The sequence below is a fragment of the Nannospalax galili genome, unplaced genomic scaffold, assembly GCF_000622305.1.
Source record: "Nannospalax galili isolate Female #2095 unplaced genomic scaffold, S.galili_v1.0 scaffold1119, whole genome shotgun sequence".
NCBI classification, from domain to species: domain Eukaryota; kingdom Metazoa; phylum Chordata; class Mammalia; order Rodentia; family Spalacidae; genus Nannospalax; species Nannospalax galili.
Window position 1 is genome coordinate 2694753 of NW_008343597.1, and position 14163 is coordinate 2708915.

Consider the following 14163-nt stretch of genomic DNA (forward strand, 5'->3'; position numbering starts at 1 on the left):
TCCCCAAGAGCACAGAAATACTTTGCTGAATCTTCCAGCTGCAAGGCTGAAATGGTGAGGCTGATGGACTTGGCTGATCTCTGGAAGGAGACAGAATAGCGACCGCTCTTTTCATTTCGACTAGAAGAAAACTGATAAATCAGGAAAATCATCTCTCCACTGGGAAGCTGCTTGTACCAGAAAAGATCGTATTCACTCCAACTTGTTTCATATGAACAATCCAGGGTGACCGCTTCTCCCTCCTGTCTGCTTGTGGCTGGTTGGACTTGAGTCACTTTCTGGGCCACAGTGGATCCTGCTGAACAATCAGAATGGACAACTAATCATGCGATGTTGAGTGAAACACTGTAAGAATTAACTTAAGACCCAAAGGGAAGCCAGACTGAAGACACATTCTGCTTGCTTTCCTCCCATGTCTGCTCCTGCTCAGGTCCATGTGGGACACCGTATGCCTCAGTGCAATGCTTCACCCTTAACATCTAAGTTCTATGTTAATCGTCCATACCAGAAAAGGCCAAGGCCATGAGCACACACAGAGGGCTGAGGGGAGGCACGTGGCACATGTCCTGCACAAATGTGTCTGTTCTGCCTCAGCTCAGAGTTCAGGGACTCTGAGTGGTGTCAGTTTGCAGATGTACTGCCTGGGTTCTTATGCTGTGAACCAACCAGGAAATGGCATTTCATATGGTCATAAACCACAAGTTCTGTGTACACAGAGAAGTAGTGTAGTGTATAACAAACTCTTGCCTTTTTGCTTGTTTTTCTTGGTAATTAAAATAGGCAGTACTTTAAAGAGAACATAAGAAAATCCATTCCTGTTGAGGGATAAGGATGAGGGGCTGCTTCACACCCATGTTATTCAGTGGACTCACTGGGATTCACTAACTCAAATTTATCATGAGACATGGCTACTCTATAATGTGCGTACTGCTTATTAACATACATTTACCTTTTCTCCATCCACACTCTATAAAATTTAATGAAGAAAAATCCTTCATAGGTCTTTGCATTTCTTGGTGAAAGCATTGGCATCTAAAATAATTGTAGCACTTCTCTCTTCCTTACTGAGTTTTAGGGTCTATTTCAATTCTGCTACTTCCCAATCAAATAAAAGGCAGTCCCTCAGAATTTCAGAAGCTGTTCATTTGTTTATATTATTTTTGAAATTGTTTCAGGAACACTATTCATCACCAAAGGTCAAGGAGATGGCTCATTAGGTAAATGACATGCTGTGCAAGCCTGAGGACCTAATTTTGGATTTCCAGCACCCACAGGAAAAGCCAGGCACTGTGGGTGCATCTGTAATGCTCAGCACTGGGAAGCAGAGACAGGAGGATACCAGGGCCTTACTGGCCAGTCTGTCTAGTCCTATCAGGGAGCTCTTAGTTCAGTGAAAGACTCTGCCTTCCACAAAGATAAAGTAGGGAACAATAAAGGAATATACCCAACATGGACCTCTGTCCTCCACCCATGTACTGCAATACACACACACACACACACACACACACACACACACACACACAATTAATTATTTACTTTTTTGTCTTTCTGAGTCAGGAACTCCGTGTAGTCCCAGCTGGCCTAAAACTTGCTATGTGGATCAAACTGGCTTTGATCTCAGAGATCTACCTCCCTCTGTCTCTCAAGTGCTGAGATTATAGTTATGCCCCACCACACCCAGCTATGTAATAACAGTTTTAAAACTCACTTCCGAAGACTGGAGTGATGACTCAGTGGTTGAGAGAGCACACTCTTCTTACAGAGGACATGAGTTGTGTTCCTTGTACCCTTGTTGGGTAGCTCATAACCACCTACTATATCTCTAGCCCCAGTAACTGTAATGCCTCTCCTGGACTCCACAGACACCTGCACTCACATGTTTACATACCCATACACAGATACCCATACACATATACATAATCAAAAATAAAAATGTCTTTAAAACTCACTTTAAAAAAATTGTCCCCTAAAACGTTTTATTTACAAGGTATTAAAAGGATAAGAAAATTTCTTCCTGAACCGTCCACATAAAGAATTATTCTTACTACATTATAAGTCCTAGAATTGTCCTGATATGATGTAATATTGCTCTGGAGTCTCCAATTTCAACTGTTAAATTGTAGTTTTAAACTCACAAAATAGTTGCATGATAATTATTACAGATTTTTTTGTAACTCATGGTTATTATTTACTCCCACAGAATAGGATGTGTGTAACCAGCTAGTATTTAAGGGCATATTAACACCACATAAACTAGTGTTTGAATTTTTGTGTAATGCTGTATAATCATTTCAACTGTATCTCTTAGTCTTTCATCTGATCTCATTATTGTAATGATAAATTAACATACAGCAAAAGGCAATAAGAAAAGCCAGTACAAACAAGGTCTCTAAAAGAGTTCTCATTCTTTGATGCATATTTAAATAACAGATCAGGATGCCTTATAGTTTCCAATTTAAGAAAACTATTTGTAAAACCACTTAGAACAATTTTTCTGAACTAGTTAAGAAGATGTATATGAAAATCCAGCCATTCCTGCAGAGCAAAGGGAGACCGGAGTGAAGCAAACCCTGACTTCAGCTTGGTTTGCCTTTCGGTCCTAAATTAGTTTATCCCGTGCAGTGTTTTCTTCACTGCATCGCCTGTTTGTTCAGATGAAAACTCATTGCGTCTGTGGCGGTGTCAGGCCACAGCAGGGTTTTGCTGGAGCCTCCGGTGCAGGTTTCTGTGCTGACTGCAGGCGCCTGGGGAGCACTGTGTTCCTGCCGCACAGAAGTAGGTGGCCGAGTCTGCAGGCTGAGAGGCTGTGATGTGCAGGGAGAGCTGCTTCTCACTTTTACTGAAGAAGACCGTGAAGCGCCCATCTTCGTTTTTATTCAGAACTGAATGTATGGCTATCAGTAGTTCAGGGCCTTTCCCGGGGAATTGCCGGTACCACGGGAAGTAGTCAAATGCACTGTTCTCATAAGAGCAGTTCAGAACTGGAGTCCCTCCTTCCTGGACTGTCAGAGACTGAGGACTTTGCGTCACCTGCTCCTGGTCACTTCTGTCCTTCTGTTGGCCACTCACCCCTGTGTGGAGAGACGATGACAATCATTAGCCTCAAATTTTTGTTCCTTGCTTTATGTTTACCTGAATAATTTTGTCCGGTACCCCAGTTCTCTCATTCCTTCAAAGCAATCACATATCCTTGGGTTTTTCTTCCATGACTCACAGCTTAGGTGAAGGCCTAGCACTAAAAATGATGTTTCCAGAATCTTGCCCATTTTTCTGGAGCCAAAGCTCAGTGACAACTCAGGCAGTCGTTTATCTGGGCACAGATCAAACTCGAACTCAAACTTGGCAGTTCAGTGCTGTCAGCAGGCTCCACCCTTACACAAGTGCTTTGTCTGAAGCTATTTCCGACATAGGAAGCGCGTCACCATTTTGCTCAAATTCAGTATTGCTGAAAATGCAATCACTGAGAATCAAACTCGCCTGCCTACCTCCGTGGCAGTGCGTATTGGTACAGACACCAAGAGCAAGCCGAGGTGATGGGTCAGAACACAGAGAATATGCGGTTCCTTTGTCTTAGGGAACTTCAGTTTTCTCACGGTCTTTTTCACATGTCTGTATTTTACATGATTTTACAAAGTGATAGATTAAAATTTATGCCACTTTCATTTTACTTCTTATATAATAAAGACTAGGTTAATTAAATATATCCAAGAATATGCTTGTGGAAAAGAATTGAAAACGTAGTGGGATAATGTATTCTGGAGGTGCTCTGTCTACAAATGGTTACGAGAAGATAGAAAACATCCTGCCCGGGCTGTGAGGCTATGACCTTCCATCAACACAGCATTTTTAATGCTCCCATTCTGAGTTTGAACAAACAGTATTTTCATTATATTTAATGTTGACGGTGAAAGCCTTTGTGTTGGGAATTAGAACATTCAATTCACACTTGAAGGTTCATAGCTAAGCAGTGAGGTCAGACTATGCCTAGAGAAAGACTTAACCTTAACGAAGCTTGAAAATAAGCCTTGAAAGAGTACAGGGGATTGGAAATAAATTTTTAATAACTCTTTAAAAAGAGGATGGCAAAATCCAAATAACAACTTTAAATTCATGACATCCAATATCTAATCAAAATATCAGTCATACATAGTGGGTGTGGTGCACACCTGTAATTCCAGCACTTGGGAGGTGGTGGCAGGAGGATCGGGAACTCAAATTAATATCTGGTTATAAACTGAGTTTGAGACCAGGTTCAGATCCAAAAGACCCTGTTTCAAATAATGAAATGTTATTGTATATTCTTAAAAATGCAAATATAGGGAATGTTAAATGTTTTTACTGCAAAAATAACTGTGATGTAACACATTTGTTAACTACCTATATTTAACTCATCCAGAGTATTAGTTTCAAAGTATCATATTGTATACAAGAAAGCGACACAGTTTTAATCAAATTAAGAATAAATAAATCAGTATGCTCTGTTAAAAACAAGCAAACAAACCCAAGTCAATAAAATATCCAAATACATTCTACTGAAGCATCCTCAATTTTTAAAATTGCTTTTAATATTTTGAGGTCCTTTTTTCACTTGTAACAGACATCTAGTCAACATACAGAACATACACTACATTCCAAGAAGTCCATGCAATGCCATAAATCACACAGTACAGAATCCTCCCATTCCACCACACTAGATTTTCCTGTATACATATATACCCACACATGAAAAGCTTTTACCCTTCCACCGAAGGGAACACATGTGGCTTTCCTCTGACATATCTAAATTGAAGCATCACTACTCTTGTCCTATGGGATCCTTATTAGATAAAATAAAGACCTTTTGAACGCAGCACTATGATACCTGAACAGTTGTTCTGATAACACAGATGGCTGCTCAGTGACAAGTGGCAGTTGGCATGTACAGCAGGGACATGCTCAAAAATAATGATTCATATCCCTGTGGGTTGGGGTGGGGATGCAGCAACATGGCAGGAATTTACCATGCTACAAGAAAGAGTGAACATTTTAAAATTAATGAGGTGCTTATTTATGAATACTTCATTTCATATGGTATGACCAAAATGGAATTCAGGGACCTGAAAACCCTAGAAAGTTGAACTGAAGGTAAAGAAGTGCTAAACACGTGCCGGGTTTCCTAACTGCCTGCTGAATAGGCTGTGCATGGTTAATTGTCATGAAAGGCAGAGTGCCAATCTTTACCTAGTTTTCACACTGAAGAACAGAACATGAAGCCTACCAAACACACCTGATGTCTAGACAAGACGACAAAGGGAAGTTCATACCACTTCCTGACCCAGTCAGAGATGGTGCTGATATGGGAGGAGTTTGAACTAGGCTTCAAAACATGAGCTGATTTCCCAATGTAAAGGATCATAAGGTAATTAGATTGGATCAGTGTGACCTGAGACTGGACCAGGTGTGTTTAACGACATCAGAAATGTACATTAGGGAAGTTAATTTGTTCTTGGCCTTGAAGGAGAGCATGCATCTTCACAGTAGTCACTCCCAAAGCTGTGTTTGTCAACCCTCCGGGATAAACAGATACAGTGTATATAGGTGCCCAGAGAGATACATATACTTGAATTCTAAGTAAACAAGCACAATAGGACATAATAACATACCCGTTTTAAAATAAAGATTTCTGGCTTGTTGATGAGTAAGTGGAGGAGAGAAATTTTCATCTGCTCAAGAGCAGCACTGCCCCTCTGTGGTCAAATAGAGAGGTCCCCCGAACACTTTACTGAGGTTCTAAAATACTTATATGTAGCAAACCCTGTAATGGTGAGTTTTCCTCTGGAGCCAATATTTCTTTCAGTGGAAAGAGACTTTGCCCCTGTTGAGGTCAACTACAGTATATTTACTGTTCTCTTCTAATCATTGGGGATCTACAATATTTAGCTAGAATCCCGGACATACCTAGAAAGAAAAATACTTCTGTAATGTGACATATGTACCACACCTCACCCGAGATCTTTTAAACACACAATGGGATCTCAAACTGAAGCACTGCTTTGTCTCTCCTTCATCCCGTATTAAAGTCAAGTCAGCATGAGCCCTTTCCCTGAAAAGAGCATGGCCTCACATACACTTCAAATTGGATACCTGCTTTATCCTGTTGCCTACATCTGATATAGTTTTCTCAGAAAGCCAACATAATAGGTAAGTGTCTAGATCTGATGACTCCTGTATTCTTGACCTCTGATGTAGAGCACCTTTCTGTTTAGTGATTAGCAATCTGTACATAGTCTTTTGTAAAAATGTTTTGAATTTAATAACCACATGACTAGAAGAAGCATTGCATTACAGCTTTAACATATTCTCTAACACATTTCAGAGAAAGGATATACCTCTTTCAAAAGTGGCTATAAATTTTTAGGTTCACAGTTGAATTAATATAGTTATACAATACTGAACTCAGTATAAACCCTGTAAGACATAAAATTGAATGGGTTTTTACCCTTTAAAGAAGATCTCCATTTCATTTTAAAATATGCTGTTTCCTACATTTTAATGCTATTAACACATAGATATTTGCATATGTGTCTTTAATCTCTATGTATCTGATTATTACTAGTCACATTCGGTTACACTCAGATCCTTAGTATCTGAGTGTGAATATAAAGTCATCAGGTAGATTACAGTGGTAGTGTTCATCACCTCTACTATTTAACATGAAGTGCATTTTAATGCTTCCTACTCAAATTTGTCTTTTTTCAAATTTGTTGATTTTTTTGTGTCTATCATACAGAACATCCCACATAGTCTTATTCATCTATATATCCACTTCCCAACTGGCATCCTCCCATAGCCCCCGCCAGAGCCCATATACTCTGTCACCTCTGTTACTGACCACTGTGTTGTCGGCGCCCCCAGCCATTCTCCAGTGCTTGTCCGTCTGCTGAATCTAGTCAGCCTATCTAGAGATCCTTGTTTTAGGAAGATCAGCTGTTCCTCATCTATCAGCAATCAGTTGTCAATATTCCTTTAGATAAGATTGGGGTATGCCGTTCATTTTCCCAGTTCTATGCTGGGTTATTGTCTGGGACTCTTCTGGGCCACACTGGCCAATAATTCAAAGGAAGGCATCTCCTGTCTGGCAGTTTTTCTTGCTATGTAGCCTTTAGATATACATTTGGATTCTTAAAAATTGTATTGGCCCATTAATATTTGGTTATACTTTCCTTTTGGGTGTTTAAGACTCTAAAATTGGCCCAGATAAACCAATTTATTTTTACTCTTAAGGTGGTTTGAGGATCAGTTCCTCAGGGGTAACATGGGCCTGGGAGGAGCGCCTGGCTTCTTTCTTCTACCAGTTCTGCCTATGTGAAGATAAGCGAAAGGTCCTGCTCGACCATGGCTGGCTTTGCTTGTAGACTGGACACTGGTTCAGATCCATCCAGTGGGGTCGCCACAGCCTCTTTGATCAAGAGGACAGGTGACTAACCACAGGTACAGGACATTTTGAAAGATGCTCATAGTCCCCTGGAACTTAGTCGACCTAGGAGGGCAAGGAGCAAAAACTGTCCTTTATGTCCCTCTGTCCAAAAAAATATAGGCCTCACAGTATGGCTGTTAAACATTCAAGAAGGCTAGTTCCACCAGACTGATACTTTTAAGTGCCATGTGCCATGTAGATACAGCTTGGGTAAAGACCAAACACTCCCAGATACACCTTGCCTAGACATATATTACATTCTTTGATCTGGTTGTGTGTATAATTTGTCAGTAGCTTGTTGGCCTAATATGGTTCCCTCTGGCTTTCTAAAACAAGCTAGGCATTGTTTATCTCTCACATTGTCTCACCCTTACACCATGGTTTCCCCATTTAAGGTGCCCCGGTTTTTCCCATTTCTCCCTTAATAATACCCTTCCCCTATGGTCCGACCTCTCTTGAGCTCCTTCTTTCTCTTTATCCCCTACATTCCTTGCATAACCTTCCCTCCCCCCTTTCCTTAAAATAACCCCATTTTTATCCATATATCCCTTGTGAACACCTGCTTCCTACTGTTCTTCTCTTTCAGATTCTTTCTTTTCCTTTATCTCCCTGGTTCCTTTTCATTATCCTGATTCCTGTAGTTATGTCTGAATACATAATCACTTATCAGGATTTGGTGCTAGGATCCACATATGAGGGATTTTTTTTCTGAGTTGATACTTCATTTAGTATGACAGTTTGTAGTTCCACCTATTCACTTGCAAATTTCATGATTTCATGTGTCTTTACTGCTGAGTAAAACTCCATCGTAAAAAAGAACTACATTTTCATTATCCACTCATCAGTTGAGGGACACTTAGGTTGCTTCCATCTCTTAGCTATTGTGAAAGGAGCAGCAACAAACATGAATGTACAAGTGTCTCAGCAATAGGCTTAGTTCTTTGGGTATATGCCTAGGAGTGGTATAACTGGGTCAAAGGGTAGGTTCATATGTAGCTTTTTAAGAGTTCTCCACACTGCTTTCCATAGGGGTTGAACAGGTTTGCAGCCCCACCAGCAGTGGCTGAGTGTTCCCCCTTCCCTGCATCCTCTCCAACATTTGGTATCATTTGTTCTCTTGATCTTAGCCAGTCTGACTGGGGTAAGGTGAAATCTTAAAGTGTTTTAAATTTGCATTTCGCTAATTACTAGTGACGTTGAACACCTTTTAAGATGCTTCTTAGCCATCTTTAGTTCTTCTTTTGAGAACTCTCTGTTCAGTTTTTTAGCCCATCTTTTAATTAAGTTACTTTCTTTCTTGATTATTTGTTTTTTGAGTGGTTATATATTCTGGATGTTAAACCTCTGTCAGATGTGTCGCTGGTGAAGATTTTCTCCCATTCTGTGGGTTTTCTCTTCACTTCCTTGGTTGCTTCTTTTGATATACAGAATCATACAGTTTAATGAGGTCCCATTTGTTGATTCTTGACCTTGTTTCCTGGGCAGTTGATGTCCGGTTTAGAAAATCCTTGCCTACACCTATATCTGTAGGTCATTGCCAATGTTTTCTTCTAACACTTTCAGAGTTTCAGGCTTCACTTTGAGGTCCTTCATCCATTTGGAGTTGACTTTTGTACAAGGTGAAAGATAGGGGTTTAGTTTCATTCTTCTACAGGTCGAGATCCAGTTTTGCCAGCACCATGTGCTGAACATGCTGTTTTTCCTCCAGTGAATATTTTGACCCCTTTGTCAAATATCAAGTAGCTGAAATTGAATGTTCTTATATTTTGACCTTCAATTTTGTTCCATTGATCTATGAGTCTATTTTTGTGGCAGTACCATCCTGTTTTTATGACTACAGCTCCGTAATACAGATTAATATCTGGTATAGTAACCCCCCCCAGCATTGTTCTTAGTGCTCAAGGTTGCTTTGGCTATCTAAATCTTAAGATTTTTTTTTCCAATTTTGTCCTGGATATTTTGATTGGCATTGGATTGAATCGATGAATATCTTTCGGTAAGATGGTCATTTTCACAATATTAATTCTTCCAATCCATGAGCATGGGAGGCCCTTCCATCTCCTGATGTCTTCCTCAATCTCTTTAAGGATTTAAAATTTTCATTGTAGAGGTCTTCAATGTCTTTAGTCAGGTTTATTCTGAGATATTTAATGTTTTTTTGCAGCTATTGTGAAGGGGAGTGTTTCCATGTACTCTTTCTCTGATTGCTTGTTATTGGTATATAGAAAGGCTTTTGTAGATTAATTTTGTATCCTGCTACTTTACTCAACGTGTTAATAATTTCTAGGAGTTTTCTGGTGGAATTTTTGGTGTCCCTTAGATATAATATATCACCTACACAAAGGGGTAATTTGTTCTCTTCTTTTCCAATTATTGCTCCTTCAATTTCTTTCTCTTGTCTTATTGCTCTAGCAAGACTTTCAAGTACTGTGTTAAAGAGGAGTGGAGATAGTGGATAGCCTTGTCTGGTTCTGGATTTCCCTGGGAATGCTTCCAGCTTTTCTCCATTTAGAGTGATGTTGGCTGTGGGTTTGTTATATATGGCTTTAATTATGTTGAGGTATGCTCCCTCCAGTCCAATTCCCTCTAGGAATTTGAACATAAATGCATGTTGAATTTTGTCAAAGGCCTTCTCTGCATCTGTTGAGATGACCATGTGGTTCTTGTCTTTGAGCCCATTTATGTGATTTATGATGTTTATTGACTTACATATATTGAACCATCCCTGCATCTCTGGAACAAAGCAAACTTGATCATGGTGGATGATCTTTTGGATGTGTGTCTGTATGCGGTTTGCAAGTATTTTGTTGAGAATTTTTGCATCTCTGTTCATTAGGATATGGGTCTATAGTTTTCTTTTGGGGTTGTATCTTACCTGGCTTTGGTATCAGAGTGATGCTGGCTTCATATAATGAATTTGGAAGTTCGCTCTTAACTTCTATCTTTTTTTAATAACTTAAGTAGTATTGGGTGTTGATCCTCTTTAAATATCTGGTAGAATTCTGCTGTAAATCCATCTGGTCCTGGGCTTTTTTTAGTAAGGAGGTTTGTTTCTACTGTTTCAATTTCCTTATGTGTTATGGGTCTGTTTAAGCTGTTAATCTCTTCTTGGTTTAGTTTTATTGGTTCCCATGTTTTTAGGTACCAGTTGATTTCTTTTAGGTTTTCAAATTTAGAAGCACTTGAATTTTTAAAGTATTCCATTATAATTTTCTGGATCTTTTTGGTGTCTGTTGTAATGTTTCCCCTTTCATCTCTTATTTTGTTGATTTAGAGGTACTCTTTCTTTCTTTTGTTTAACTGGGCTAGCAGTCTATCAATCTTGTTTATCTTCTCAAAGAACCAGCTCTTAGATTCGTTGATTCTTTGCGTTGTTGTCTTTCTTTCTATTTCAGTAATTTCTGCTCCAATTTTTGTTATTTCTCCTTGTCTGTTGGGTTTGGGTTTCATATGTTGTTGCTTTTCAAGTGTCTTGAGCTACAATGTTAAGTCATTAATTTGTGTTCTTTTCCGATTTTTAAAAAATATTTTGTTATTTTTATTTTATGTGTATGAGTGTGTTGCCTGAATGTGTGTGAGTGCATCCATGTCGTGCAATGCCACAGAGGTCAGAACAGGGCTTTGGATTCCCCTGGAACTTGAACTAAGGATGGTTCATAGCTGCCATGTGGGTCCTGGGAATCGAACCTGGGTCCTCTGCAAGAGCAGTCAGTACTCTTAACCGCTGTGCCATCTCTCCAGCCCCTTTCCGATTTTTTAATGTAGGCATTTAAAACTATAAACTTCCCTCATAGGACTGCTTTCAATGTGTCCCAGAGGGTTTGTTGTGCTGTATTGTCCTTTTCATTTAGTTCCAGGAATACTTTTATTTCTTTCTTAATTTCTCCTTTGACCCAGTCATCATTCAGGAGTGTGTTGTTTAATCTCCATGTGTTCATGTGATTACTGGGATTTCTTCTGGTGTTGATTTTAAGCTTTATTGCATTGTGGTCTGATAGAATGCATGGAATTTTTTTCAGTATTTCTGTATTTGTTGAGGTTTTTTTTGTGCCCCAGTACATGGTTGATTTTGGAGAAGGTTCCATGGGGTTCTGAATAGAAAGTATATTCTATGGTGCTTGGGTGGAATATTCGGTAGATGTCTGTTAGGTCCATTTGATATATACTGTTTAATTCAGATGTCTCTCCATTAATTCTCTGTCCTGTTGACCAATGTAATGGTGACAATGAGGTATTGAAGTCCACTACTATTAATGAGTTGGAGTTAATTTGGGCCTTAACTTCCCTTTAACAGTAAATAGAAAAGCAGGACAGAACAAAAAGGGAACAGGTCTACAGCGCCACAAAGCAAAGAGCGCTCAGAGACGTGTATCCAATCAGGGCGCTCTTCTCAAGCGTGCAGGGGACACGGTCAGGATGGAGCAGCTCCTAGTCCAGACGAACTTCAGGAGTATGAACAGGAGTTAGGTGGGGGAAGATACATTTTAACATTGTTGAACAATGCACAGTCAGTGACTGTTTCCCCGCTGCACTGACATCCATTGCCTGCCGACACCGTGGTGAGGACCCGCATGCGCCTGAGAGAAAAACTAGTTGGTGCATCACTGTCCACAAAAGTTTTATCTGAGTGACTTCATTTGCTCCTTATCCTTTTGGAGTCTACACTACGTTCAGCTTAAATGTTGATGTAGATTCAGTTCTCCTATCAGCTTCGCTGTGAGTGCCAAGTTGGACAACATGTTTCAGGAGGGAGTACACACTGAGATGAAGAAAAAGAACAAGACCTGAAATCTGAGACCAAAGAAATTAATCTGAGGGCAATTTACCGTTGTACATTAAACTATACAAGGCCTCTCTGGTGGCTTCCCGCCCTTTCCTGATTGGGGAAGGGCCACACCCACCCAGCTGAAGTTTGTGTTCAGGCTGCAGGTGCCTTGGGAGCACTGTGTGTCCACCGCACAGAAGTAAGTGCCTGAGTCTGTGGTTTGGGAGGAGGAGATGCGCAGGGAGCTGCGGCGTTCCTTAGCATCTGTCGTGGACTTTAGTCTTCCACTCTGCTTTGTTCCCGAGGGATTATAAAACAGGCTGATGAGGAGGCCCTGGGGATTCTGGTGAAACCACTGCAGGTTGGTAGGAGTGGAGGAAAAGTTGCACTGCAGCACAGAAGTGTCTCCCTCCTGGAGAGTCAAGGCTCCAGGACTCTGCACCACTTGCTGCCCTTTCACCCCTGATTGGAAGCAGAGAAAATCGCAGATGATGGTCATTCACTGCAGCACTCCCCCCCAGCCCATGTGCTTTGAAAAAGATGGCAATTCAGTTGATTTGTGGGCTGCTCCCCCCCATCCCCACCGCTTGTGCTGCAGCTGCACAGTTGTCACAGACGCCCTGAATGTGGGGCAGCCCAACTCACAGCAAACCTGGGTGCACAGAAGCCCCAGAACAGAGCCCAGCAGCCTCTTCATGATGTGTGTCTGGCTGTGAGAGATGGAACTATGTGTAACCAAAGCCTGGGCTGTGGTGTCAGGATGGCTCTAGGTCTGTCCCTATTTCTGAAGTCAGTCAGCTCCACCCATAGACCCTGCCAGGCCAGACACTGCTGAGCTCCCACAGCTTCCTGTGCCTGAAGCTCCCCTCAGCCCAGACCTGCATGACAGTCTGCTGAGAGGTGCACAGTGGAGGGACAGGGACATTTTCGGATGATCCTGGGCTCATAAGGGTTTGAGGAGCCCGTGAGGACAAAGTGGACCAGCTCCCTCTGAGGGGAACATGCCTCAACTGGACCAACGAAAGCTTCAGGAGCATCAGAGGAAAGTAGCTAAATGCTTAACTCAGAAAATAGCTGTTCCAACTAAAGAATCTTTATTGACCTGTGAATCAATTTAAATAAGAGACACTCCAGGAGACAAAGTAACAGGAACATAATTGTTCTGTAGCATAGATTTAATGAAGTCCTTTTCTTGGGATATGTGTATTAGGACACTTCTGCAATAATCCAGACTTGTGGGAAATATTGTGTGGAAAGACCTCATAAAGAGGAGGTGGAATGGAAAATCCAATCAAGGAGTCCGGAGTTACAGTTCAATGGGCACAAGAAGCTCTAGTACTTTGCTGTGCTGTAGGAACACTACCTGTAGCAATAACGTGTTGTCCATTCATAAAATTAGAAGAATGTATTTTAAAGTTTTCACCATTAAGATGATAGTTTGAGGAATGAGATTGATAATGTAAAGCAATTGCAGAGTTTGCCTGAAATAACCCACAGACAACTTTATGCCATCTAAGCCCATCACTGTTCTAAATGGTATTGGAGCGATCAGCTTCTCCAGTTTGTAGAGGTTCTTGTAGCCTAATTTTGGCATTGTTTTGACTTTTGGATAAGAATCCTGTCCTTCAAGAACCAGATATTTCCTTTGTGAAATAACAAACAAGGAGATAGCATCTAAAATCCTTCACTGCAAGAGTTAAGTGTCTCCCAAGATTCCACTTTCTCTGCATGCTGGCTTTCACAGAACATGCCAACCCTCTGAGTATAACTGAGGCTGGGATCCTGCTCGGCTGGGTGTCTTCTGTTCAGCTGTGCATTGTGTGACTCAGGGCACAGGAGCACTTGGCTGCCTCAGGTGGTTTGTGGTCAGCTCTGCACTGGGTGACTCAGGGCACAGGAGCACTGGGCTGCCTCACTCCCCTGATCAGAGTCTGCCCCTGGT

At 41.0% G+C, this 14163-nt stretch overlaps 1 long non-coding RNA gene and 2 gene segments (V, D, J or C); all 3 read right to left on the reverse strand.

The window, feature by feature from the left end:
* LOC115071495 lies at positions 1–656 on the reverse strand. 2 transcript variants are annotated; one of them, XR_003850583.1, is made up of 3 exons: positions 506–656; positions 178–298; positions 1–80 (listed from the first exon to the last, which is right to left on the reverse strand). It is a non-coding gene; the product is annotated as an uncharacterized LOC115071495 (long non-coding RNA). The 2 variants fall into 2 exon arrangements; XR_003850584.1 differs by having other exon boundaries at positions 66–80; positions 178–295; positions 506–635.
* Positions 657–2682: 2026 nt separating this feature from the next.
* LOC103739513 lies at positions 2683–3408 on the reverse strand. The segment is given in 2 exon segments: positions 2683–3071; positions 3215–3408. Coding segments are annotated over 2 exon segments (441 nt in total).
* Positions 3409–11788: 8380 nt separating this feature from the next.
* Positions 11789–13039, reverse strand: LOC103739515. The segment is given in 3 exon segments: positions 11789–11884; positions 12358–12683; positions 12867–13039. Coding segments are annotated over 3 exon segments (474 nt in total).
* Between the last annotated feature and the right edge of the window lie 1124 nt (positions 13040–14163).